Source organism: Pongo pygmaeus, chromosome 23 (genome assembly GCF_028885625.2).
Source record: "Pongo pygmaeus isolate AG05252 chromosome 23, NHGRI_mPonPyg2-v2.0_pri, whole genome shotgun sequence".
Classification (NCBI taxonomy): Eukaryota; Metazoa; Chordata; class Mammalia; order Primates; family Hominidae; genus Pongo; species Pongo pygmaeus.
In genome coordinates this window covers 50,416,100-50,443,586 of record NC_085931.1, presented here as the reverse complement: position 1 = coordinate 50,443,586, position 27,487 = coordinate 50,416,100, and the positions used below count along the sequence as shown (strand labels likewise).

The 27,487-nt window shown below is 53.0% G+C and overlaps 2 protein-coding genes across 8 annotated transcripts in view; both read right to left on the bottom strand.

The window, feature by feature from the left end:
• Positions 1-1,899: 1,899 nt before the first annotated feature.
• LOC129023447 (mitochondrial ribosome and complex I assembly factor AltMIEF1) lies at positions 1,900-4,246 on the bottom strand. 2 transcript variants are annotated; one of them, XM_054470168.2, is made up of 3 exons: positions 4,023-4,246; positions 2,562-2,743; positions 1,900-2,231 (listed from the first exon to the last, which is right to left on the bottom strand). In XM_054470168.2, the coding sequence occupies exons 2-3, from the start codon at positions 2,588-2,590 to the stop codon at positions 1,991-1,993; spliced, it is 270 nt and encodes an 89-aa protein (XP_054326143.1). In that variant the 5' UTR covers positions 2,591-2,743; positions 4,023-4,246; the 3' UTR covers positions 1,900-1,990. The 2 variants fall into 2 exon arrangements, with proteins under 2 accessions (XP_054326143.1, XP_063518762.1); XM_063662692.1 differs by lacking the exon at positions 4,023-4,246 and having other exon boundaries at positions 2,562-3,187.
• A 14,988-nt stretch (positions 4,247-19,234) lies between these two features.
• MGAT3 (beta-1,4-mannosyl-glycoprotein 4-beta-N-acetylglucosaminyltransferase) overlaps positions 19,235-27,487 on the bottom strand; it is a 44,785-nt gene continuing 36,532 nt past the window's right edge. For all 6 annotated transcript variants that reach the window (XM_054470156.2, XM_054470157.2, XM_054470164.2 and 3 more), the window contains exon 2: positions 19,235-24,071. In XM_054470156.2, coding sequence (XP_054326131.2) covers positions 22,469-24,071 — 1,603 coding nt within the window. In that variant the 3' untranslated portion in view covers positions 19,235-22,468. The remainder of the gene's footprint in view (positions 24,072-27,487) is intronic.

Below are 27,487 nucleotides of genomic sequence, written 5' to 3'. Positions count from 1 at the left end.
ACCCAAGGTCACTGTGTCAGTAAATTATGTGACCAAGATTTGAATCCCGAGTTCATGCTGGTGGGGAGAACTAATCTACAGGGGTCCTAGGTACTTGCTCCACACCTTGTTCCCATCTCCACTCCATTAACCCCCAGACCATATGCTTCTGGGGGACATTTGGGCTCATTCACTGCTGCATCCGCAGGGTGTGCAGTGTTTGATGCATAGTGAGTATCTGTTGTGGGAATGAAGTATTAACTCTACGGCGTTTTGTTTCCTATTTTTTTGAGGGGGTAGTGATAGCAGCGTGTAGCCCAACTCACTGCCAAAATATATTAGGAACACAAAGATTTCAAGGAACGCCCTAATTCCTTCCCAGATCGGCTAGCCAACCCTCCCTGTGCAGACAGGCTCCCATGGGCATCACCCCACCCCTGGCCCTGTACTGCCAAAGGCAGGTGTGCCAATCCTAAGTGGCTGAGAAGAACCAAAAGTCATTACGTAAGACTCCTCCTCCTACTTTCCCTCCCCCAGTTAAAAGCAGCACCCTCCACCCAGCTGGCAGGCCTTACACCCAGTTACTCTTCATCTTTCTCTCTCCTCCTCCTGCCTCAGCCAACTGATCACCAAGTCCCACTGCTGTACACACTGTGTTTATATGTGGCCACCCCCACCCCTCGGTCCCTCAATCTCATCTGGCTACATCCACTGCCTCTAGTATCTCTCATCAATTTATTCTTCACACTGCCACTGGTATGCGCCCTCTACGATACAAATGTGGCTATGTCATTCCTCTGTTTACAGAGCTGTGATGGTCCCCACATAATAAGGTATACATTACAATCTCAACTTGGAGTCAATGTCCTTCCAGACCTGGCCCAGCCTCAACTCTGGCTATTTGCCTTACAGGGGTACCATGCTGGCCACATCAGACTTAAGTTTCCAGACTACAAAGTGCAGTTTCTGGACAGGCAGAGCTGTTTGCACCTATGATCCCAATGCTTTGGGAGGCAAGGGTGGGAGGATCGCTTGAGGCTAAGAGTTTGAAAGCAGCCTGGGCAACACAGCAAGACTGTCTCTACAAAAAAAATTAATACATAAAAAATAAGCTGAGCACATTGGTATATGCCTGGCATCCCAGCTACTCAGGAGGCTGAGAAGGGAGGACCGCTTGAGGCCAGGCATTCAAGGTTCCAGAGAGCTATGATCATGTCACTGTACTCCAGCTTGGGAGAGAGCGAGACCCCGTCTCTTTTTTTTTTGGAGACGGAGTGTCACTCTGTCACCCAGGCTGGAGTGCAGTAGCGCGATCTTGGTTCACTGCAACCTCCGCCTGCCAGGTTCAAGCAATTCTCCTGCCTCAGCCTCCTGAGTAGCTGAGACTTCAGGCATGCGCCACCATGCCCGGCTAATTTTTTGTATTTTTGGTAGAGACAGGGTTTCACCATGCTGGCCAGGCTGGTCTCGAACTCCTGAACTTGTGATCCTCCTGCCTTGGCCTCCTAAAGTGCTGGGATTACAGGCATGAGCCACCGCTTCCTGCCAACCCTGTCTCTTAAAAAAAAAAAAACCTGCAGTTCCCACTCCAAGCATTTGCTTATTCCTGCCTCACTGCTGGTAAGCCTCTATTTCTCATTTGAGGCAGACCTCAAATGTCCTCTTTTTCCCCCAGAGACACGGTCTCATTCTGTCACCCAGCCTGGAGTGCAGTGGTGCAATCATAGCTCGCTGCAGCCTCAACCTCCTAGGCTCAAGCCATCCTCCTGCCTCAGCCTCCTGCAGAGCTGGGACTATAGGTGCACACCAGCGCACCTGGCTCTCCACTGATTTCTAATGACTAAAAGGACGACTTTGATCCTTTTCTCGGTCCCTTGCAACAAAAAATAATGAAACCTATAGGAACGAGGGCCTACGTACCTGAGGCTTCTTAATACATCTGTAAGACGGGGACGGAAGAGAGCAGGAGTGTCTACAGAAGGCACCTTTGTCCTCTTTCCCTTGGAGGATCCTAAATGATCCTCCCCAATTTGCCGTTGAGAAAGACCAGGCCCTTCTCCAGCTGCCTCTCCCGGGCCACAGGGTCCTCTAGCTTCTGATTTTTTCGGAATTCACGGCGGATGGAGGCAAAGTAGAAGTCTCGATCAGTGTAGCGAAGCTGTCGGCCCTGGCGCAACAGAGCCCGATAGAGACTCAGCACTGCCTCTCGGCTCCACGGGGCCATGGGGGACTGGCAGGGGCTGGGTGTCACACTATAAACAGAAGGAAAGACATACAAGCCTAGTATCAGAATTAATAACAAAAGGACCTGTAGAGACTATGTGAGGGCTTTTTAATCCAAGTTCCAGAGACCGCCCCCCCCCCCCCAGGTCACCGTATGACTTAATGGCAAGACTAGGACTAGAGACCCCAGCCTCTGGATGCCCATTCTGGAAACATACAGGTTGTGGTTCACCAGGGCTCAAATCCTGGCCCTGCCACTTACTTGTCATATGACTTTGGGCAAAGGACTGAACCCCCGCTGAGCACCAGCTTCCTCACTTATAAAATGGAGATTAGGATATTATGGCAATAGTACCTACCACATACGGTTATTTTGAGAACTGTGCATGTAAAGAACTGTAATAGAACTTCACCACAGGGGGTGATCTAGGATGGTTGAAGACAAGCACTCAGCCATACTTGAATCCTGGCACCAGCACTTACGAGCTGCATTGCCGTGGGCAAGTCTCCTAACCTCTCTGTGCCTGTCTCAGTTCCTCATCTGTGAAGTGAGGATAAAAATCATATTTTGTTCATATGGTTGGCATAAGCACTAAATGAGTTTAATGTATGTGAACATGTTTAGAACAGCACTTGGCACACACTAAGCACTCTATCAACAGCAGCTATTATTAGTACCACGTAGCCAGGTTTGTAAATGCTCAATAAATAATTACATTTAAGTATAAACTGCTACTGCCTTCCTTCAGTAACAATAAACCCTTACACAAGCATATCTGTAAAGTGCTTTGTTGCCCATTATCATATTTAAATTAAGAATCTAGAAGGTGGTCAGGGTTCTTAGTAACAGTAAATGCTTATTGCATTATATTGCACTATATACAATGTGCAATGTTCGAAGCATGTCTCACATAACAACTCATTCTGTCAGCTACCCTAGGGTCAACATTACCCCAATTTAAGTGGAGGAAACAATCTCCCAGAGGGAAGTAACTTGCCCGCGGGCCCACAACTGTCAAGGGGAGGGCTGCACTCCTGACCCCAACTCTGCCTTCCTCTAGAATGAGTTACGCTTTGCTGGAGCCAGACCATGTGTACGGCACTTCTGGGTGCTCCACGAACTTTCCCAGCACAGCGCTTGGCACATACAAGGGGCTCAAAATTATGCGTAACGGAGAGAATTTCACAACGTCCCTATGTGGAAGAAATGATCACCTCCGTTTCAGAAATAAAGAAATGACACCGAGTGGGGGAAGTATTTGGCTGGAAAAAAAAATTGGACTTTGGGCCCAAAGTCCGCTGGCCCTTAGCCTCCGGCCTTGCTAACTTCCTGCGCAAGCTTGAGCAAGCCACCATCCCTGCCCATTTTTCCTCAACTGTTTAAGAGATCCCTCGGCCCTAAGGGCCTCCCGATGCAGAAAATCAACAGAAGTGTTTGATGCTGTAAAAGGCGACTGTCACGGCGAGGGCTGTAACTACAAGGTCGCTGGGCGACTGGGCGGCTGAGCCCCAGCCAGTCTGCACTTCCCCAACCGTGGGGGCCGGGCCGGGGTGCGGAGGCCCAGAGGCCAGGGCGCGGAGGCCCAGAGGCCAGGGCAGGCCTGCTTCGGGGCACTGGAGGTCTCCGAGGTTGGGGCGGGGCGGGGCAGCCGAGGGGTCTTCCAGGGGAAAGTCCAGGGCGGGATGGGGCGAGACCCCCGGCTGCATGCTGGTATCCTGGGTCCGGGCCGCATGCGAGGCGCCGGCAGCAGCCTGAGAGGAGGCGCTGCAACCTCCCGGCCGCCCAGCCGCCGCCGGCCCTCATTCCTTCTCTCACTCACCCGCAGGCCGCGCGCGCTACCACTCCGCAGGACTCGCCTCTGGCCGGGTACCTCTCCCCGGGTCACCCATCAACATGGCCCCTTCACTTCCGGGACACGACCTTGCGACAGAGCTGCGAAGGGGCTGAAGGGAGCACGAGGGCGAGCGGAGGCGGAGGCACTTCCGGTCTTCTCCAAGCTCTCTCTCGGGCCCCGCCCCCTGCGCATGATTCCGCCCCCCAATCCTGAGCCCCGCCTCCGTGTGTGACCTCACCAAGGGACGGGCCTGCAGGGGCCACTCGCGCCCCGCCCCTAGAGGACTCCGGTGTCCGGGTCCGGCTGTGGGTACCGGGGTGATCCCGATGCTGGCAGAAGTTCAGAGGGCAGGAGGTAGCCTCGCTGTCCAACAAGGCTGCCGCACCGGGTAGGCCCCTCACCTGCTGGCAGCCCCTTAGCCTGTCGGGGTGCCTGGCCAGCCTCCTGTACTGTGTGCTGATCTCTGGCTGGGGCCCTGGGGTACCTGAGGGAATTCTAACACTAATATTCAGAGCTCCTCCAAACCCATTTTCTCAGATCGCCGTCTTTTCATCCCTCCATGCTGTTCCTACTCCCCAGGCCCCATGGCCTACCCTTCCTTCAAAGTCTACCTCAAATGTCCCCCTTTACTGGGAAATCTCTCCCAGCCCCTTCCTCGCCTCCCTCTAACACACCCACGTGCCTTCTTTGGGCCCCACGGAAATGTCTGCACATCTTAAGGCTCATAATCTGTTCAACAACAAAACGTATTTATTGGCGCCTACCATTTGCCAGGCACTGTAATTTATCCATTTGCTTCCCTGTCTCTCACTAGATTTGAGGACGGAGGCCGTGTCTCTATGGAAGCCCCCTCCCCCAAGTGCCTCCCTCCGTGCCTGGCTCTGCCAAGCCCAGGGCCTGGGGCTTTGGAGTCCGGGGCCACCGGGGCCACCTCTGGCTCCTAGTTCCAGTTCCACCACTTAGGGACAGCAGCCCTCTGCCAAGTTTCCTAACCTCACCCAGCCTTGGGGCTGTGGTGAGGATTAAAAGGTAATATCTACCAGGAGAGGGGTGGGCAATTACAGAATAGTCAGGCTATCTGATAAAAAGACAAGAACCAGGAGAAGAACATTGCAGGGAAGAGCATTTCAGGCCTCCCCCCAAGTAAGCCCTTAAGCTCAGCGTGGTCTAGGAGCCGCAGGGAGAAGGCCAGTGCTTTCGCAGCTGGGTGAGCAGGAGCTGGGAAAGAGGCCAGAGGGGGAGGCCCTTATCAGAACTGGGAGGGAGATGGCGGGTGCAAAGGAACCACAGCAGGGTTCAGAGCCAAGAAGTGCTATGGGCCGGGCGCGGTGGCTCATGCGTGTAATCCCAGCACTTTGGGAGGCCGAGGCTGGCGGATCACGAGGTCAGGAGATCGAGACCATCCTGGCTAAAAAACGGTGAAACCCCGTGTCTACTAAAAATACAAAAAATTAGCCCGGCGTGGTGGCGGGCGCCTGTAGTACCAGCAACTCGGGAGGCTGAGGCAGGAGAATGGCTGAACCTGGGAGGCGGAGCTTGCAGTGAGCCGAGATCGCGCCACTGCACTCCAGCCTGGGCGACAGAGCAAGACTCCGTCTCAAAAAAAAAAAAAAGAAGTGCTGGGATCTGACTTCCCTTTCAACGGGATCTGTCTGGCTTGAGAATAATGGAATGGAACCAGGGCTGAGGCAGGGAGACCAATCAAGAGTCTGTTGCAGGGCTGGGCACGGTGGCTCACGCCTGTAATCCCAGCACTTTGGGAGGCTGAGGTGGGCGGATCTACTTGAGGTCAGGAGTTCGAGACCAGCCTGACCAACATGGTGAAACCCCATCTCTACTAAAAATACAAAAATTAGCCGGGCGTGGTGGCGTTGCACCTGTAATCCCCAGTTACTCGGGAGGCTGAGGCAGGAGAATTGCTTGAGCCCGGGAGGCAGAGGTTGCAGTGAGCCGAGATCGCGCTACTGTACTCCAGCCTGGGCGACAGAACGAGGCTCCGTCTCAAAAAAAAAAGAAAAGAAAAGAAAACCAAGATGGAGAGAGGCATAGTAATGTTTCTAAGACACTGAACAAAGAATGAAAGAAGATTTCAGTGGAAACCAAGTCTGTCTTACTCTGAAACGTGTGTTCTTTCCACTCTTTCAGGCTGCCCTAATTTGCTTTTTAAAGAATTTTGTGACCCAAATAAATATAATTGGTGACATTTCCATCTGGCATATCAGGTGACCTCTTCATATCTCTCCTGACTTTCTTGTTCTGTGGAACGTTATTTTTCAGAGGGAGGGACAGAGGGAGGTCATTTGGAGGGGTCTCCCCTTCGGATCAGCCCCCCTAGATCCACCTGCTCTTCAGGGTCTTATCTTTACTTAGACTGACAAGGCCTCCCCCTGCCCCCAGTGCTTCCGTGGCAATGGAGCGTGGGCAGTGAGGTGGTATCTAGCACCTACATGTACGTACCCATGGTGCCTTTGTAGGCCAGAGACTCATGGCAGGGGGCGCTGACCCAAACCTCAGGGCTCTGCCAGGTTTCACAGGGCAAGAGGCTTTCCAGGATCTCTTGGATTGATATTGCAGGGTGTTTGTTTGTTTGTTTGTTTGTTTGTTTGTTTGTTTGTTTTGAGATGGAGTCTTGCTCTGTCTCCAGGCTAGAGTGCAGTGGCGCGATCTTGGCTCACTGCAACCTCTGCCTCCCAGGTTCAAGTGATTCTCCTGCCTCAGCCTCCCGAGTAGCTGGGACTACAGGTGTGCACCACCATGCCCAGCTAATCTTTGTATTTTTAGTAGAGATGGGGTTTCACCATGTTGATCAGGGTGGTCTCGGTCTCTTGACCTCGTGATCCGCCCGCCTTGACCTCTCAAAGTGCTGGGATTACAGGTGTGAGCCACTGCGCCCGGCCAGATATTGTGGGTTTAACCGTAACCTCCCTGATCTCACATCCAGATGATGGCATCAGCCTCTTAATGGTGATCATGGCTGGAGGGAGAGAGGGGAGCAGTTGTTTACCCAGAACAGTGACTCACATGTAGTAGTGAATGGATTTAATTGTTGAATGAATGAACGTTTTGTGGAAAGACAGGAGAGATGGACCGTTTCACCTGGGTCAGGGTGATCAAGCCTGTCTCATTTGAAAGGGGCCTGTGGGTTGGTGGTGAGTGCAGGGCAAGTGCGTTGGGCTTCCTGAGCCTTAGTCCCTCCACCTGTGTATTGGAGATGGTGAGAAAGGACTAGTTCATCAGGCTGTTGAAGATTGATCAGAGAGGGCATGTGAGGCCTGATGCATGAGTTGAGCGGTGGCTAATTATAAAATGTCATTGGAGGCTGGATGCGGTGGCTCATGCCTGTAATCCCAGCACTTTGGGAGGCTGAGGCTGGCAGATCACCTGAGGTTGGGAGTTCGAGACCAGCCTGACCAACATGGAGAAACCCCGTCTGTACTAAAAATACAAAAATTAGCTGGGCGTGGTGGCTCATGCCTGTAATCCCAGTACTTTGGGAGGCCAAGGCAGAAGGATCACCTGAGGTCAGGAGTTCAACACTAGCCTGGCTAACACGATGAAATCCCATCTCTACTAAAAATACAAAAATTAGGTGGGCGTGGTGGCGCACGCCTGTAATCCCAGCTACTCGGGAGGCAGAGAGGCTCAGGAGGCTGCTCAGGAGGCAGGAGAATCGCTTGAACCCGGGAGGTGGAGGTTGTGGTGAGCCAAGATCGTGCCACTGCACTCCAGCCTGGCAACAAGAGCAAAACTCTGTCTCAAAAAATAAATAAATAAAATGTCATTCTTTCTCAGGCATGGATGGGCACATGGGAATATTGGCCCACAGCAGACTGTTTTTTGTTTTTGTTTTTGTTTTGTTTTGTTTTGTTTTGTCTTGAGACAAGGTCTTGCTGTGTCACCCAGGATGGAGTGCAGTGGTGCGATCATAGCTCCCCGTAGCCTTAAACTCCCGAGCTCAAACGATCCTCCCACCTCAGCCTCCCGAGTAGCCGAGACCACAGGTGCATGCCACCATGCCCACCTAATTTTTCATTTTTCCTAGATACGGGGTCTCACTATGTTCCCCAGGTTGGACACGGCTGACTTTGGAAACCCAGGACGCCAGTGTCAGGGCAGGACCTCAGGGGAGTCCCAGGCTGTGGCCCCCCTGGTCCTAGAGAGCCTTGGTGGTCAAAGGTCTGGGCCCAGAGGGCTGAGGTGGGATGCCGGAACAAAAACCAACAAAACTTTTTTGCCAAATGACCCATAAGAACCAACATTGTTGTTTCAAATGTGTTAGCCAAGCAGTCAGTCGCTCAGCATTTACTGAGCAGCTAGTAGAAGCCAGGACTAGAGGCAGGAATGTAGAAATAAAATGCTCAGCTCCTGTCCTCCGGAAGGTCAGGGTCAAAGGGGGAGATAGACAAACACACAGACATTGCCAGGGGAGAAGCCTTGGCAGGTGCCATGGGAACCCAACAGAGTCTGTGATCGGCTCAGAAGCTGGGGCTGGGACCCAACGGTCTGGAGCACAGAGTGGGAAGATGAAGGATGAGACACGAGGCCAGACGGGAGAGCAGCTTGGCCTCAGACACACCTGCCTGGCCTGAGGCTGTCCAGGGAGGAAATGGTAGCCAGCAAGTTGTGCTTAAGGCCATTCCACCTGCACCACTGGTCTGGAGTCAGCCGTGATTTGAACTCGACCACCTGATGGGAGACTTCAGCAAGGTTCTCAACACCTCTGGGCCTCAATTTCCACACCTGTAAATGAAGATTAGCTAAAGTTCCCAAGGAATCAGACCTTGAAATTAACTTATGCTAACCAAGATAGAGGGAGGGATAAGCAGATCAAGTGACTTGTTTGCAATGAGAATTCAAGTCTCCTTGAGGTCTTTCCGCAGGTGAGGATGCAGGGCAGCAGAGGTCCAGGCAGAAGGCATGGTATGGCCCAGTGCAGAAGCTCAAAGGACCGGAGCCCAGGGGATTCAGGAAAGAGAGGCCCAAGATGAAACTGGTGAAGAAGGTGGGGGTTGACCACACAGGGCCTGGCAGACCACAGCCAGGAATCCAGCCCTGATCCTTCTAGCAATGGAAAATACATGCTATGATCAGACTTGCATCTGGGAAACATAACCTGGCTGCTTTGTGGGAACTAGACAGGCGGGCTGAGATCCGAAGATCAGTGCCAAACCACTGCAGTATCCACTTGAGGCTCTCATCAGCCGACAGGAAGAGTTAACACTTGTTAAGCTCTTCCTGTGTGCTGGCACTTACACGCACTGATTTCCCTAATCCTCAGCACAGATCTGCAAAGATAAGAATTGTTATTGCCTCAGTTACAACCAAAGAAATCAGATCTTAAGAGCCCTAAGTGGCAAGACTAGGAACTGTACTGAGGCCTGGAGCTCTGAACCGTCCATAGGACAGATGAAGTCACTCAGGACCAGGATGGAGAAAGAGGACGAGGGGCCAGGCGCGGTGGCCCACATCTGCAATCCCAGCACTTTGAGAGTCTGAGGTGGCTGGATCACTTGAGGTCAGGCGTTCGAGACCAGCCTGGCCAACATAGTAAAACCCCATCTCTACTAAAAATACAAAAATTAGCTGGGCATGGTGGCGGGTGGCTGTAACCCCAGCTACTTGGGAGGCTGAGGCAGGAGAATCACTTGAACCTGGGAGGCAGAGGTTGCAGTGAGCGAAGATCGTGCCACTGCACTCCAGCCTGAATGACAGAGCAAAACTCTGTCTTGGGAAAAAAAAAAAGAGGAAAAGGAGGGGAAACTTGAGGATACCGAAATCTAAGGAATCTGAAGGACAATGAAGAGCACTTCGGAGGAACCATCAGAAGCTCAGCGCGGTGGCTTATGCCTGTAACCCCAACACTTTGGGAGGAGGCAGAAGTGGGAGGATTCCTTGAGGTCAGGAGTTCAAGACCAGCCTGGGCAACATAGCATGACCCTATCTCTACAAAATAATTTTTCAAAATATATATATATATAAAGGAAAATAATAAAAAGAACATGGGGGGTCTCAGAGGCTGGGAGGGAAGGAGGGTGTGGTCATAGAGCCAATGCCACAGTGAGTGCCACCTTGTCCTTCCCCAGGGAGGAGCTGGCCTATGACTGGCTGGTTCAGCAAATGGTAGGTCAGAAACCCAGGGCCTGAAGAGTGAGTGGGAAGTAAAAAAAGACAATGGGCCAGTCATGGTGGTTCACGCCTATAATCCTAGCACTTTAGAAGGCTGAGGCGGGTAGATCACCTGAGGTCAGGAGTTCAAGACCAGCCTGGCCAACTTGGTGAAACCCCATCTTTACTAAAAATAGAAAAATTAGCCAGGCATGGTGGCAGGTGCCTGTAGTCCCAGCTACTTGGGAGGCTAAGGCAGGAGAATCACTTGAACTCAGGAGGCGGAGGTTGCAGTGAGCCGAGATCACACCACTGCACTCCAGCCTGGGCAACAGAGTGAGACTGTCTCCAAAAAAAAAAAAAAAAAGAAAGAAAGAAAAGAAAAGAAAAAGTGGAGACAGTGATTTTGCTGGAAAGGGGAAGAGAAGGTGAAAGGACAGCTACAGGGGACAAAAGCCAATAGTATATGTTGCATCTGGGTTGGTTTAGGGGTTGGCTGGTATTTATTCTAGCCTTGATGCAGGGAGGAGGCAGCCAGAAGAGGGAGAGAAGTTGAAAAAGGCAGAGAGAGGGAGCCCTCAATGGCGTGATGTCACAGAGGAGACAGGGGACAGTGAGAGAAGCCAGGTGCCCCTTAGCTGCAGAGGGAGCAGGGAGGGACAGCCCAGGCTTCTCAGCAAAAGGGCAGAGGAGCCTGTGTCTTACCAGTCTCATTCCCTTTACTTTGCCCGGTAGGATGCCTTATAAAATTGAGACCCTGTGTAAATGCTTAGAGGGAATTGGAGGGAAATTGCTACTGGGTGATAAGGCAGAAAGCTCAGTCCAGCCCACCCCCTCCTCCCCACCGCCTCCCAGGGGTTACTCCAGGCTGATGGAGGAACAGAGGAATCAGGAGTTCCTGGTTCCTGTAACCAGATCAGGAAAGCTCGGGGAAGTCAGCCAGCCAGGGACCTGGAAATTACTGTCAAAGAGAGAGCCTCCTCCCTCTTAATGGGGTTTGCTGTCGTCAGATGTCATTATTCCTGTATTCACCAGACAAGAACCTGATATCCCCAGGCAGAAGGGCCAGTCCCCCATACACTTGTAAAATCTCCACTGCCCACATTGTGCCAGGTGGTGTTGAAAGGGACAAAGGGAATGTAAGCTTGCTCACCGAACGCCCTCCCTTTGCAGGTAGATTGGCTGCCTTTGAATTAGATGTCTGCTGCAGTCCAAGGGGATGGGACAAAGTAGTAGGATAGGATAACAGGGGCTCCCTGAAACTATAGCAGAATTTTGACTTGGCACTGCTGTGATGGGGAGTCATAGACTACTTTAAAGTTGGGGTGTAGTGGCTGGGCGCAGTGGCTCACGCCTGTAATCCCAGCACTTTGGGAGGCTGAGGCAGGCGGATCACTTGAGGACAAGAGTTCGAGACCAGCATGGCCAACATGGTGAAACCCCGTCTCTACTAAAAATACAAAAATTAGCTGGGCGTGGTGGTGCATGCCTGTAATCCCAGCTACTCAGGAGGCTGAGGCATGAGAACTGCTTGAACCCGGGAGGCAGAGGTTGCAGTGAGCCGAGATCACGCCACTGCACTCCAGCCTGAACAACAGAGCAAGACTGTCTCAAAAAAAAAAAAAAGTTGGGGGTAGTGATAGAATCAGATCTAGGATGTGAGGCAAGGCAGGGCTGCTGGGTGTAGTTGGGTATAGTCAGGGCTGTTGGGTGTAGTCACACACTGCACAAAGGTACCACATCTAAGGGGCACCTTTCACATCAAGACCTTGTAGAACTGTATGTTTCTTACGACATTTCTTTGGCAGAAGGCAGTTTATCATTCTAACAAAATCAGTGCACGATGGCAGCTTTCCAGTAAACGGAAGTAAAATGTCTGGAGGAAGGGATGCCCTTGCCAATGAGTACAAAGGCCCATATGGGCTGGTGTCAGCCCTCATGGAGAATGCATTGGTCAAGACTGGAAGAGTCTCTCGGCCTTGGCACCATCTTCTTGGAAACCTCTGTGCCACGAGAGCCAAGTGGAGGAAGAAGCAGATGTACAAGCTGAAGCGCAAAAGAAGAAAGATGAAGCCGGGCAAGGTGCTTCATGCCTGTAATCCCAGCACTTTGGGAGGCTGAGGCGGGCAGATCCACTTGAGGTCATGAGTTCGAGACCAGCCTGGCCAACATGGCGAAACCGCATCTCTACTAAAAATACAAAATTAGCCAGGGGTGGTGGCACATGCCTGTAATCCCAGCTACTTGGAAGGCTGAGGCAAGAGTATCATTTGAACCCAGGAGGTGAGGTTGCGGTGAGCCGAGATCGTGCCATTGCACTCTAGTCTTGGCAACAAGAGCAAAACTCTGTCTCAAAAAAAAAGAAAAGAAAAAAAGAGGCTGGGCACAGTGGCTCACACCTGTAATCCCAGCACTTTGGGAGGCCAAGGTGGGCGGATCACGAGGTCAGGAGTTCAAGACCAGCATGACCAACATGGAGAAACCCCATCTCTACTAAAAAATATAAAAATTAGCCGGGTGTGGTGGGGCGCACCTGTAATCCCAGCTACTCAGGAGGCTGAGGCAGGAGAATCTCTTGAACCCAGGAGGCAGAGGTTGCGGTGAGCCGAGATCGTGCCACTGCACTCCAGCCTGGGCAACAGAGCGAGACTCTGTCTCAAAAAAAAAAAAAAAAAGAAGAAAGATGTGGCAGAGGTCCAAGTAAACCACCAGCTTGTGCACCTCTGGCAGCCACAGGAGCAGAAACGTGTGATGCCAGAGGCTGGAGATGCTGGCACAAGTTGTTGGACTGCATGCTGCTATCTAGAACTTGTCTCTCATGAATCTAGAACTTCCATCACCATCTCATCGCAAAGACCACCTTTGAGGAACCCACCTTGCTCATAGCAGAGCAGTTCCTGTAAGAGCTGGGATTACAGGCGTGAGCCACCGCGCCCAGCCTGAGGCTTCTTCTTATCAGATCAGTGAGGTGAAACCCAGAACCACGCCTGGACCCTGGACCGTGTGCACTGATTTCTATGGGTGTTGACAACACCACTGGCAAAGCCTCCATTGACACACAAGCGTGAAGCCCTCTCTCCTCAGTGAGGCAGATGGGGACAAGTGAACCCTAGCTAATGAGAGTGGCTGCCCTGGGTCTGCCAGAGTGCAGGGGTTCTTGCGGACGACTGTTTGGGGACAAGCCAGTGGGGCAGTGTGTACTACTATTACTGATAATGCAAGTTAAGGGCCTGGGGGACAGGTCGCCCAAAGAAAGGTGGCTTATGATGTGCACATCACATCAGCACAATGCAGCGAGAATGTAGGACGTACCGTTGGGCCCCAGGCAGTGTGGTAGGGACACAGAGGTGAGGAAGGCACCCCCACCCCTGCCAAGGAGGGAAGACAGATGTTCCAGAGGAGCCCTCCGTTAGTGACCATCCTCAAAGTTCGGCTGCCTCCTGTGCTGTTTTGGAACCTCCATTTCTGGATCTGCAAAGGGAGAGAAGAGGACACACCCCTTTCCTCCGAGTGCCTTGAATACTTGCTAAAGTGTTCCCCTAGCACTGCCCACTTCATTTTATTTCCTAGGCTTAGTTTTCTTTCATCTTTATAATGTTCCATGATTTTAATTTTTTTTTTTTTTTTGAGACGGAGTATCACTCTGTCACTCGGGCTGGAGTACAGTGGCACGATCTCAGCTCAGCGCAACCTCCACCTCCCAGGTCCAAGTGATTCTCCTGCGTCAGCCTCCTGAGTAGCTGGAACTACAGGTATGCGCCACCACACCTGGCTAATTTTTGTATTTTTAGTAGAGACAGGGTTCGCCATGTTGGCCAGGATAGTCTCGATCTCTTGACCTCGTGATCTGCCTGCCTGGGCCTCCCAAAGTGTTGGGATTACAGGCGTGAGCCACAGCGCCTAGCCGATTCTAATTTTTATATATTTGCTTTTCCATTTTGTGCTATGTATTTGTATAAAATGCCTCAAGTCCTGCTTGGTGTGGAGTGAGAAGAAAGAAAGAGGAAAGACAGGAAAGAAAGCAAGCCATCCAACCCCACTGGAAACAAGAAAACCAACATATTAAGAAGAAAGAAAAAGACAGAAAACGACAGAGAGAAAGGAAGGGAGGAAGGGAGAAAGAAAGGAAGGGAAGAAGGGAGGAAGGAAGGGAGGGAGGGTGGGGCATGGTGGCTCACACCTGTAATCCCAGCACTTTGGGAGGCCAAGGCAGGCGGATCACTTGAGGTCAGGAGTTCGAGACCAGCCTGGCCAACACGGTGAAACCCGGTCTCTATTAAAAATACAAAAATTAGCTAGGCGTAGTGGTGGGTTACTGTAATTCCAGCTACTCAGGAGGCTGAGGCAGGAGAATCGCTTGAATCCGGGAGGCAGAGGTTGCAGTGCGCCGAGATTGTGCCACTGCACTCCAGCCTGGGTGATAGCGTGAGATTCAAAAAAAAAAGGAAAGAAAGAAAAGCAAGTGAAATGCCAGTCACAGCTGTGCCTGGCCCTCCCACTAGGAGACAATGCAGCACAATGAGAAAGGTATTGGAGCCCCTGGTCTTAAATCCTGGTTAGGAGCTGCATGCCTTTGAGCAATTCATGCCCTTAATCTCCCTAAATCCTGGGATCCTCCCTTTAATCTTTGCAGGCCGGAAAATGGAAGGGCTCAGCTCTGAATATCACTCAGTTCCATGGGAGAAAAGCTGACACTCCAGTGAGTGCTGGCAGCGCCCCCATAGGATTCCATGAGGCAATGTATGCAAAGTGCTGGCCTTGTACAGGCTCGGGGCTCAACAACCGTCCGCTTCTTCCTCCAGTGAGTTTGCACTCCAGGCAATATTTAGTAACATCTGGAAACATTTTTTGGTTGTCACATTTGCGGAGGTGGGTTCCACTGGTATCGAGTGGCTGGAGGCCAGGGACGCTGCTTCAGCGCCCTACATTGTACAGGACAGCCTCATAGCAAGGAATGAACTGGCCTGCGGTGTCAGCGGTGCCCAGCCTGGGAAACCCCGCCTACTCTCAAACACTTTTGAGCTCCTAGAAAGCAGAAAAATGTGTCTCGTCTTGCTGTTGTTGTTGTTGTTGTTCTTGTTTTTTGAGACAGGATCTCAGTCTGTTGCCCAAGCTAGAGTACAATGGCGTGATCTCAGCTCACTACAACCTCTGCCTCCCGGGTTCAAGCAATTCTCCTGCCTCAGCCTCCCGAGTAGCTGGGATTACAGGCACCCACCACCACACCCAGCTAATTTTTGTATTTTTAGTAGAGACAGGGTTTCACCATGTTGTCCAGGCTGGTCTCGAACTCCTGGCCTCAGGTGATCCACCCACCTCGACCTCCCAAAGTGCTGGGATTACAGGCATGATCCACCGAGCCCGGTTTAGGTTGTTACCTTTGAATACTTTGTGGACACTCATGTGGATGAGGGCCTGGCCTTGTCCCGTGTGGCCTTCTAGAAGGCCCAGTGCTCTAACCAGGGCCTGCTGTGAGGCATGCTGGGTCTTCAGAAGGCAGCCTGGCAGGACAGGTGGGAGGTTCTAATTACACCATAGGGGGTCCCGTGTGGCAGTTAATAGCAGTGCCAAGTCTGGGCCAGGTTGGGCCAATAACTGGAGGGCAACCTACCCTGTAGGCAAGGCCTTGCAGAGGAGGAAGTTTGGGCCGGAGAATACCTGCTGCCCTTTGGTGGTGTCTTTTTTAAAAAAGAATTTGGCTGGGCAGGGTGGCTCACAACTGTAATCCCAGCACTTTGGGAGGCCATGGTGGGTGGATCACCTGACGTCAGGAGTTCAAGACCAGCCTGGCCAACATGGTAAAACCCCATCTCTACTAAAAATACAAAAATTAGCCAGGCTTGGTAGCAGGCACCTGTAATCCCAACTACTTGGGAGGCTGAGGCAGGAGAATCACTTGAACCCGGGAGGCAGAGGTTGCAGTGAGCCAAGAACATGCCACTGCACTCCAGCCTGGGTGACAGAGTGAGACTCCATCTCAAACAAACAAACGAACAAACAAAGGAATTTATGGGCTCAGATTTTTATAGGAAGCCAAGTTCCATTTAGGCCACATGGTATTTGAGGTGACATTGACACCTGGGGGCTACGTCCAGCAGGCAGCGGGCTTCATGGGCTGGGTCCTTAGGAGAGAGTACTCCCTAGAGAGATGGAGCCAGCTCCACCTTGGTAAGCATTGAGAACTGCAGGTAGAGAGTGAATCCAGGGCCAAGCCCTGGGGAGCCCCCTTATTGAAGGGGTGCATGGGGAAAAAGGAAACAGGAAGACAACAGGAAGAAATGTCATAAAGGGAGGAGGAAGAGGAGAGCCATGACACACATGAGTCACAGAGGCTAAGGGAAGCAGACCCAGGAAAGGAGGCATGATCCACGCATCACATGCAAGGAGATGGAAGGTGCAAATGGGGCCACGATGCTAACTGCTCACGCTCATTGGGCTCTCACCATGCTCCAGGCTCTGCTCCAAGCTCTGAGCATCCTCACAATCCCCCCTGGAAGTCTGTGCTATGACGGTCCTGTGTTACAGATGAGGACCCAGGAGAGGGAGGTGACCAAGGGCTGGTGGCTGGTGAAAGGCCTGTTGGAGGCAGCTGAGGCTGTGCCAAAGGTACCATCTGGGCCGCAGATTTCTTTTGGAGAAGCACCTTCCCTTTTCCTCAGCCAGTAGACACAGGACTCTGATTGATCTACGTGAATTGGCAGATTCCATCCCAAGCCCCTCCAGTCTCACTGATGCATTCAAGGATGTTCACGTGACCTAAATCAAGGCAGTGAGATCCACACCCAGGACTTTGAGAGAGAGGAGCTCTATTTCTGTTGTGCTGAGCGTAAAGCTGAGATGGTGAAGCCTGGAGCTGCTGCAGCCGTCTTGCAGGCATGAGGGGTAAACCTGTCTGAGACTTGGGACAATGCAAATTGGGAAGTGGAGCTGTGCTCAGCCACAAGAGAGCTGGATGACAATGTGACTGTACCTGAAGCCGACATTACCCCTGAACTTTACCATTAGTAAATCAGTAAATTCCTTGCCTGCCTCACTGGTTTGAGTTGGTTTTTCTAGTTTGCCTCACTAGTTTAGGTTGTCATTAAATGAAAGCAAACTGTACCAGTTATCTATGGCCACAATTAAGCTGTGTAAGAAACCAAGAAACTTAGCAGCAATTGAGCTCATGAGACTGGATCAGTGTTTAGGCTGGACTTGACTAGGCAGTTTTTCTGGTCTCAGCTGGGCTCACACACATGTTGGTCAGCTAGGATGAGTGGGGAAACCAGGCTACATGTGGAGGCCACCATGACAAACATTTGAGTCACTGTTGATGTTTTGCCTCTAGAAGCTCTTCGCCATCCAAATTCCAGGATAGGAATTTGGAAAGTGGTTGGTGAAAATGATGCAGGGTTGGGCTTTTCTGCAAACACTTCAGATAAACAGAATTGCAAGAAATGCATGCATATGAGAGAAGCTAGTTTGTTGCAGATTGTCTCTCAGTTCCGGTTTGTGTACTGTTTTCTTGGGATTCGATCCAGGTGGTTAATTTTTAGCAACAGACCTCACAGGTGCTGTGGGGTCTTTTTACAGACGTGGAAAATAGGTCTTTTAGCTGAGGGACGTCAGCTAAAAGGGAGGGACATCTTTTAGCTGAGAGTTTGGCACAAAATAGGCACTTAATAATGTCTGTAAATACTGATGATGATGATGATGTTGATGATGATGATGATGATGATGATGATTCACCATAGGACATGATTTGAGGGTTGTTAACTTGATCTTAAACGGCATGTGGGTCAATATTGCCCTCTTCTGGCTAGGTAGGGTGTCTACATCTTCTCCACTTCCTCAAGCCTGTGGAATTCAACCCTCACCCCATCCCCACTCCAAGTACCTGCAGCAGGTACCTTTCTGGGCTTTGTAAGTGTGGCCAGAAGTCCAAGCAGCCCCAGCCCGCAGGTGTCAGACTGATGCATGCGTGACACTTTGCGAGTGGTCAGAAAACATGAGCCCTTGCTTTGGCCACCAGGACTGCGGTCACGCCTCCTTCCATCTCTGGGCCTCCGTCTCTCCATCTAACATGGAGGTTGCACAGCCACCCCACAGGGGACCATGGCAGAGCTCAAAAAGTGTCTGTTCAGCCGGGCGCGGTGGCTCATGCCTGTAATCCTAGCACTCTGGGAGGCTGAGGTGGGCGGATCACGAGGTCAGGAGTTCGAGACCAGCCTGACCAACATGGTGAAACCCCGTCTCTACTAAACATAGAGAAATTGGCCAGGCCTGGTGGCACACGCCTGTAATCTCAGCTACTCAGGAGGCTGAGACAGGAGAATTGCTTGAACCCAGGAGGTAGAGATTGCAGGAGCTGAGATCGCGCCACTGCACTCCAGCCTGGGCAACAGAGTGAGACTCTGTCTCAAAAAAAAAAAAGTGTCTGTTCCCACCACCTGAGACTGTCTTTAGGACACACACAGGGGACCCCCAGGACAACTCCAGTGCCCACCCGGCCCAGAGGAAGCTCCTTGGAAGCCCCAACATCCCAAGGCTCCAGGTGCTGTCCAAGCACAAGTTCAAGGTTAGCTACGTGGGAGGGAGATACCTGCTCTTGGGAGTCCAGAGAACCTGGTGCTGAGAGTCCAGGTCCAGAATCTACATGGCTGTGACCTTGGATGAGGCATTTAGAACCTGACAGGAAAAACTACTGAGGCAGGAGCACTTATTTTGATGCTCCGGAGCAGAATTGTAGGAGAACCACTCCCTCTGTGCAGAGGCACCAAAGCCTTCATCCAGATCCCCAAAAGGGTCCCTGCCCACCTGCAGGAGGGTGGGCGCCCCTGGTCCTAGGAGTCTGGTTCACTTCTGCTTCCTTCCACCAGACCTCTGCCCAGCATCTTCCACTTCCCAGCTGCTTCCACCTGCGGCTGGGGGACACATCATCCCTAAGTGAAGGTGCTCCCTGCAGCCCCCTCTCCCCACTGGCCATCCAGTCCTTGGGAAGGTCTTGCACCCCATGGATCCAGAAGCAAGGGTGTCTTTAGCAAGACCAGAGCCACTTGCTCCCACCCCTCCCTGCGCCAGAGCACCCACAAACCGGCCACACACGCACACAATTCAGACTTTGTAGCTGTTTTTATTATTAATATTATCTTCTCCTTTAAGCATCCCTTTAAGGGTGAAATGAAATCCAACCATTTACAGAGAAAATGATTTCAGAATGTACATATTGATTTTCCCTTACAAAAAAAATAATACTATTATTGATGTCCTTACATTATACATTTCCCAGGGTCCTGCCTTCTGCTTGGACAAGTCCTGTCTCCCCACCCAGACTCTCCCTGTTGCCCCCAAAGCTCTCCCATACTGCCCCTGGGAACCGACGTGACCCATGGGTGGACAAGGCCAGCCATGCTTCCTGGATGCTTGGCATGGACAGGCCTCCTTGGGTCTAGGGGTCTCAGGGCCAGTTATTCCCGGGGAGAAACGTGGACACGGGACATGGCAGCAGTGTGCCGGTGGTCACATTCAGCTTGGTTTCCCTTCATATTGAAGGAGTGGCCCTGGGTTTTTCTGTCCCCACCAAATTCCCAGTGTATGCTGTGATGATATGTGAAACTCTTCAATCCCACGCCCTGGCCCCCACCCCTCTGACAGCTGTCCTCTCCACCGATGGCCAGGCCTTCATTCCTGCTGCTGTGAACAGGCCCTGCCCCACCAGGTCTGCGAGGAAGGCAGAGCCTGGCAGCTCTGAGCTGCTCCTATCTTCCTCCCTTAGCCCTGAGCCGGTGCCCTGGAGGGGCATCCCATAGCAACTGAGGGTGCCAGGGCCGTGGGGGTGAGAAAGCTGCCAAGGAGGGAGGCCCCAGGCCAGGGCCTGGGCATGATCAGGAGCCCTGAGACTCCCTGTCCATGGGGTGCAGCCTGGCCTGGATTGACCCAGAGCCACAGGGACCCCAAGTTTTTAAGCCACCTCTCAGCCCCAAGAGCAAACAGAAAGGAAGGCTGCTGTGACTTCAAAGGAGGAGTTCCATGGGGGGCAGTCCCCTGGATGGGAGCAAAGTGGTTCAGAGCCCCTCAGCCCACTTCACGCTTGCCCACCAGTGGCTGCTCTGAGGCCAGCTCCCCACACCATGCACTCACTGGGCACTTAACCCAGACAGAGCTGTGGCAAGGAGATGCCCTCCTCTCCTGGCCCATCAGGAAACCCCCAACCATAAGACATCCGGAGAAAGCCCCACTGGAGGTGGGGGGAGGGGACGGGTGGGATTATGCGGCTGGGGCCGAGAGGGGCTGGGGAGGTAGTGGGCTCTCAGCTGCACAGCCCTCAGGTCAGGATTCTCATTCCTCAGACTGAAAGACAGACAGATAGACAGACCCTGCATCCCCTTTAGCTTTGCTTTCTAGGCTCCCCAAGGGCTTTCTGCCTCAGTCATTTTGGGGAGCTGCAGGAGGTGTGGCCACAGGCCCAAGGAAGAGGCCAGGCCTGGGCCTGGCCTCCATCCATACACAAGCATGTATTTACAGGGACACAGCAATACAGACATGTACAAATACACACCAAGCATGCACCCATGCCCATAAATATACACACACACACGCACAAACATGAGCCATTCCACAGGCCAACTCTGCAAACCGGCATCATTGGGTAGCGTCTGAGGGGCCGAGGGGAGGGGGTGTTTCCCCTTCCCACAGAGCTGCAGGCTCCTCACTGCCCCCAGCCCTGGGCTGCACAGTGAGGGAAAGAGGAGCAAGCTGTTCTGGAAACTCTGACAATGAGAGCTGGATCCGACGACTGAGTTATTGCTGCTCCCTCCCCCACTCCCAGAGATGCTACTGGTCCCCCATATCCATTCTCTTCTCCTCCATCAATAAGGTAACTCCCAAGGTGAGGCCAGGCACATGGCGGCCCCGCTGAAGACTACACTTCCCAGGTTCCCTTGCAGCTGCTTGTGGCCATGTGACTGAGTCCCAGCCAATGAGAGGCCAGCAGAGGTGAGCCTGCCAATTCTGGCTCATGCCTTTAGCAAAAAGTGGGTGTGCCCCTCTTGCCTATTTCTGCTTCCCCCAGGCTTGGATGCACACAGAAGGGTGGGCGCTGGAGCAGCCGCTGTGTACCCAAAATTGGAAGGTGCGTATGAAGAAACGCAGAGCTGCCCTACCAGCTCTGGGCCATCTCAATCTAGACTAATTAGAAACAAGCTTCTGTCTTGCTTAAACCACTGTATTTCAGGGTCTCCTAATCACAGCAGCTCAGACTCAACTCCAACAAAGACATCCCCACCAAGGCAAGCTATGAGGAATAGGAAGCATACAACTGGCCTTATTGTCCCTTCTTGGGCCCAAGACAGCCTCATGGCCCCTTCCTGGCCCCCAGCCAGCCTGCCCCAAGGAAGGGCACAACAGTGACTGCACCTGGGACAGTGGACAGCTGGGACTGGGTGTCAGAAGGAAGGGGTGATGGGGAGGGAGAGACGGATCCGTGCAGAGGCCTCATGTCAGTCTTCTCCTCCCCACTTCCCCCTCAAGGCCACACCTATAACTGGACTCTTGGCCTTGCAAGGACTGAGTGCAGTCCACAAGACAGCAATGTGAAAGGGAGAAGGAACGTCAACGCCGGGTTTGGAACCAAAAGGAAAGCTCCTCAGGGTTCTCCAGGCCCCTGTGTTGGCTCACGACAGCCTGAGGGGTGCACAGAGACAGACTCAGGCACCAGCATCCCAGGGCAGCCAGGTCCTGTCCTTTGCGGCAGGGGGTGGAGTTCTGTCTCCATCTGGCCCAGCACTTCTGACTACACTGCAAAGCATCCCTCAGCACCTCCTCTTGGTAGGATGTGGCTTTTTCATCTTTTCCCTCCCAGGTGTCCACGCTTCCTCCTGGACCCAAATGCATCTACTTACAGAGCCCTGGGTCCTCCTGGCAGGCCGGTCTCCCACACCGAGCCCAAGGCCCAGGGATGCCAAATGGTGGGCTTTTTCCCGGCCTGGCCACCCCCCAGAGGCTGCCTGGTGAGATCCTGCAGGCTCTCTTCCCCAGTCCTGCCTGCCCTCCCCCGCTACCCAGGGGCACACTCCAGTGGCACCTCCTGGCCACAGCAGTCTTGGCAGTCATAAGGGCCACCCAGATGTCACGGCCTGCGCCCTCTCCCAACAGGAGGGATGTTTTCTGAGCTCAAACGCCTGACCCTTGATTCTCAAGGGCTTCAGTAGGGAAACCCTACCCCCAACCCCACTCCCCACCCACTCCTGGTCCCCTCAAGAACCACGGAGCCGGCAGGAGGCAGGGAGATAGCGCTAGGGGCCGCCGCCACCCCCACCCTGCCACGAGCCCTATCAGATCATGCAGCCCTAGACTTCCGTCTCGTCCAGTTTGCCCCGGGCGGGCGACCTTCCCTCGGGACCCCTGTGGCGCCGTCCGCCCGCCGCCGTGCTCCTGGGCTCCTGGTAGGGGTTGTCCAGCAGGTAGTGGAACCGGTCGTAGTTCTTCAGCAGGTACTTGGGCGCATACATGTGCTCGCTGGGGTCTGCGGGCGGGTACTCCTGCTGCGTGCCGTCGAACCAGCCCCCGGTGCGGATCAGGCCGCGGATGTAGTTCAGGTCCCGCTTGTCCTCGTAGTCACCCCAGCGTGGGAAGTCGCCATTCTGGGCGGACACGAGCTTGAAGTAGATGCCCTCGGGCGTGAAGCACCAGGAGCAGTGCCAGCCGGCGAAGTGCAGGGGGCTGCCCAGCGACCACTGCACCAGGATGTGGCCGGTGCGGTTCTCGTACTGCCTGAAGTTGGGCATGGTGTAGTACTGGCGGCGGCGCAGGCGGATGCCGTCCAGCCCGTACACTGCCTGCAGCATGTCCACCGTGCAGCCGGACACCACCTCCAGGGTGCCCGGCTGCTTCCAGAAGAAGCCGTAGAGCGACTTGCGCATGTGGAAGGCGAAGGGCTCGGTCCAGCCATCGTAGAGCTTGAGGAAGAGGACGCCGTCGCGGGCCGGGATCTCGTCCGCATCGTCAATGATGAAGACGTCGTCGGGCCGCAGGTTGCGCAGCCGCGAGACGCCGTCCTGGGTGAGGAAGGTGCGCAGGTAGTCGTCGGCGATCCAGCCGTCCTGCCGGCCGCCAGGCGGGAAGTGGTCCAGGAAGACATAGAGCACCTTGTGGCGGATGTACTCGAAGGTGCCATTGGTCAGCATCTCCCGGAACTTGAGCGGCCGCGGCTCCCCGTAAGCCGTGAAGTTGGACTCGCACACCACAAAGGCGTCCACCACGTCGCCCAGCTCGTGGAAGCGCACGTCCAGCAGGTCGAACTCGTGGTTCACGTTGATGGCGTTGATGACGCGGCGCGGCACCTCCCTGGGCACCAGCCGCTCCTTGGTGGGCAGGTTGGAGTACTGCACCACGGTGGGCACGCCGCAGCTGGGTCCGTGCCAGCCGGGCAGGCACACGCACTCCACCCACTTGCGCCGCGCGCCCCGGCCCCCAGTGCGCTCCCGAGCACTCAGCAGGTACCGGGGTGGCCGCCGGGCCGAGGAGCCGTTGGCCCCTTCGGGCTTCTCCTCCGGCCGTCCCGGGGGCGGCCTCTCCAGCATCTTGGTGCCGGGTTTGAAGCAGACGCCGCCGGCCTTGGTGCGCACGAAATACTCGGTGTTGTCCTCAGGCAGCACCAAGTCCACCCGGTGGAGCTCCTCGGCCGCCTTGCTGGGCGGCAGCGGCTGCAGCAGGGGCGAGTGGGAGTAGAGCGGGGTACGCAGCAGGTCAGGGCCTCCTGGCTCGGGGCTGGCCTGGGGCGTGACCGGGGCATTGTTCCAGAAGAAGCTGGACACCAGGTTAGGGCTGAGGGAGGCCAGTTCTCGGGGGAAGGTGACATAGGACAGGGTCTTGAAGAAGTGCAGGAAGGAGATGAGGCACAGGCCGGCCATACAGAACATGAGAAAGAGCTTGTAGCGTCTCATCTTTATTCTGCGGGAGAGAGAGAGACAGGAGACTCATCAGGGCAGCCCAGGCTCCTTTCCTAGGAAGGGGACCTAGGAGGCCTCTGCTGCCACCTTGCTGGACAGTGTGGTGGCCAGCACCTGCTGCCCCTGCATAGAGTGACCTCCTGCCCCCAAGAGTCAACTCGCGGTACCAAGGCCCCTGAAAGCCCCAGCACTCAGAACCCCGCCATGCTCCCATGGCCCTTCCCTGAGATCCCCAGGCCACCACCTGTCCCTCTGCAGCCTGCTTCTCCGCCTGGCCCACCCCACCCTGACGGTACGGCTGCACTGCTAGGCTTGGCTCCAGGAGCAAAATGTGCCTTGGGAAAAGCTCAACTCGCAGTGCAGACCCCGCCCCAGGGCACAACGGGGAGAGCAGGCTGTAGGCTGCCCTCGTGGGTCCTGTCCCTTCCCTCCTATCTTCTTTTTTATGGACATACTGACAAACCTTTTGAATATTTTTTCACTGAAAAAACTCACAGGTCTCAAGGGAAAACACTTAATTCTAACATATTTAATGAATAAAATTAGGCCAGGCGTGGTGGCTCACGCCTGTAATCCCAACACCTTCAGAGGCCGAGGCAGGAGGATCGCTTGAGCCCAGGAGTTTGAGACCAGCTTAGACAACATAGTGAGACCCCATCTCTACAGAAAATTTAAAAATTAGCCAGGTGTGGTGCCATGTGCCTGTGGTCCCAGCTACTCAGGAGGCTGAGGTGGGAGGATCACTTGAGACCTCGAGGTTGAGGCTGCAGTGAGCCATGATTGCACCACTGCACCCCAGCCTGGACGACAGACTGAGACCCTCTCTCAAAAACAAAATAAAAGTTCCCCTTCATTATCCCATGCCCTTTACTAATCTCCAGGCATAAAAATTTGAGGTCAGCCAGTGCAGTGGCTCACGCCTATAATCCCAGCACTTTGGGAGGCCGAGGTGGGCAGATCACAAGGTCAGGAGTTCGAGACCAGCCTGGCCAACATGGTGAAACCCCGTCTCTACTAAAAATACAAAAGTTAGCTGGGTGTAGTGGCACATGCCTGTAATCCCAGCTACACCGGCTGAGGCAGGAGAATTACTTGAACCCAGGAGGCGGAAGTTGCAGTGAGCCAAGATTGCGCCATTGCACTCCAGAGCCTGGGCGACAAGAGCAAGACTCCATCTAAAAAAAAAAAAAAAAAAATTTGAGGTCTATCTCTGGCTTTATATGCAATTTTTCTGTTCTTGATTTAATATTTTTCATAAATACTACCATATTGGACACTAAGTCTAACCAAGTTGTTTTCCGCAATCAATTACAGATTTAAAAGATTTTGGTATCAGTAGAAATAAATGTACCAGTTCCTTTTAAATCCCACATATTACATGGCTATTGTGAATAAATCACTCTGTATTCATGACTCATGATGTAACCATTTGCTATTCATTTATACAGTTTAATTTATCAATTAGTTTATGGCTGTGGAATGGAGATGCTTGTATATTCTCATTCTCCAATTTAAATAAGCGGTTTTTTTTGTTTTTTTGTTTGTTTGTTTTTAAGACAGAGTCTCACTCTGTCGCCTAGGCTGAAGTGCAGTGGTGCGATCTCTGCTCACTGCAGCCTCTGCCTCCCAGGTTCAAGGAGTTCTCCCACCTCAGCCTCCCAAGTAGCCGGGATTACAGGCACACGCCACCCTACCCAGCTAATTTTTGTATTTTTAGTAGAGATGGGGTTTCGCCATGTTGGCTAGGCAGGTCTCAAACTCCTGACCTCAGGTGATCCGCCCACCTCGGCCTCCCAAAGTGCTGAGATTACAGGCGTGAGCAACCATGCCTGGCCTAAATAGACTTTTAATTTTAGAATACTTGTAGATTATCAAAAAAGGTGCAAAGATAGCACAGAGGCTTCCTCACGCACTTCACCCTATTGTTCCCAGTTTATACCACCATGGTACATTTGTCACAACTAGGAAACCGACATCGGAATGTTACCATCAGCCAAACCCCACACTGGATTTGGATCCCTCGTTTTATGAATGAGCCGTGCAGCCACAGAGCACCTCCGACCGTAGGCATCCAGCTCATTTCACCCTTGAGTCTAGGCAGGTGGGCAGGCGGGCCAGGAGTTTACATCCATTTGACCAGTGAAGATGCTGGGTGGGGCCAAGTGAGACCAGTGACCTGTCCAGGGGGAACCCACTGAGTCACAGAAAAGGCTGAGACAGAAACCTTGCCTTTGGCATCTGGCACTGCCCTACCTAGATATTCTTAAAATGTTCCCATCTGTGGCTTCTCTTTATTTTTTATTCTTTCTCTGGGTCATGCTCTCCCCCTCACTTTTGTTTTGAGATAGAGTCTCACTCTGTCACCCAGGCTGAAGTGCAGTGGCAAGATCCTGGCTCACTGCAACTTCCATCTACTAGGTTCAAGCAATTCTCTTGCCTCAGCCTCCCAAGTAGCTGGAATTATAGGCGTGTGCCACCATGCCCTGATACTTTTTGTATTTTTAGTGCAGATGTGGTTTCACTATGTTGGCCAAGCTGGTCTTGAACTCCTGACCTCAAGTGATCTGCCGCAGGCCTCAGCTTCTGAAAATGCTGGGATTACAGGCATGAACCACCGTGGCCAGCCTCTCTACTTTTTAACTCTAAGGACAGCAAGGTAGGGTGGAAAGATAGGAACTTGGGTTAGGCGCAGTGGCTCACGCCTGTAATCCCAGCACTTTGGGAAGCTGACGCAGGTGGATCACCTGAGGTCAGGAGTTTGAGACCAGCCTGGCCAACATGGTGAAACCCTGTCACTACTAAAAATACAAAAATTAGCTGGGCATGGTGGTGGGCACCTGTAATCCCAGCTACTCGGGAGGCTGAGGCAGGAGAATCGCTTGAACCAGGGAGGTGGAGGTTGCAGTGAGCCGAGATCGTACCACTGTACTCCAGCCTAGGCAACTGAGTGAGACTCTGTCTCAAAAAACAAACAAACAGAAAAAACAAGGCTCCTAATCATTCTGAACCTTAGTTTCTCCATCTGTGAAATGGGCACAGAGTTCCTGGCATGCAGCATGTGCTCAATAAGCTCTTGTTCCTTTCAATGCTCAAGGCTGGATGCCCCCAATTTAATTTTCTCCAAGCCACATGGTCATAAGGCACAGAAGCACAACACGATTGATCTAGAAATTTTAAGGACCATCTCCTCCAACTCTTTCATTTTATAGAGGAGGAAACCAGGACCTAGGGGCCTTCAGGGACCTGCTCAAAGTCACAACAGAGCTGGAGTGTGAACCGGGCAGCTGGGCTCCTGCACCAGGTGCCCCTCATGGCCTCAGCTTGCGAGGAGTCCTGAGCAGGCTGGTAAGAAGCAGTCGAGCTGCTGATCCCAACAATCAGGGCAGCGCTTGCCCCATTTGAGCTCAGATATCCCTC

Excerpts from the sequence above, each read along its gene's own strand:
- LOC129023447 (XM_054470168.2), bottom strand. The coding sequence starts at position 2,590 with ATGCACAGTTCTCAAAATAACCGTATGTG. Across the intron at positions 2,232-2,561 it reads TCTCAAAATAACCGTATGTG|TGTGACACCCAGCCCCTGCC; the intron begins GTAGGTACTATT and ends TTCTGTTTATAG.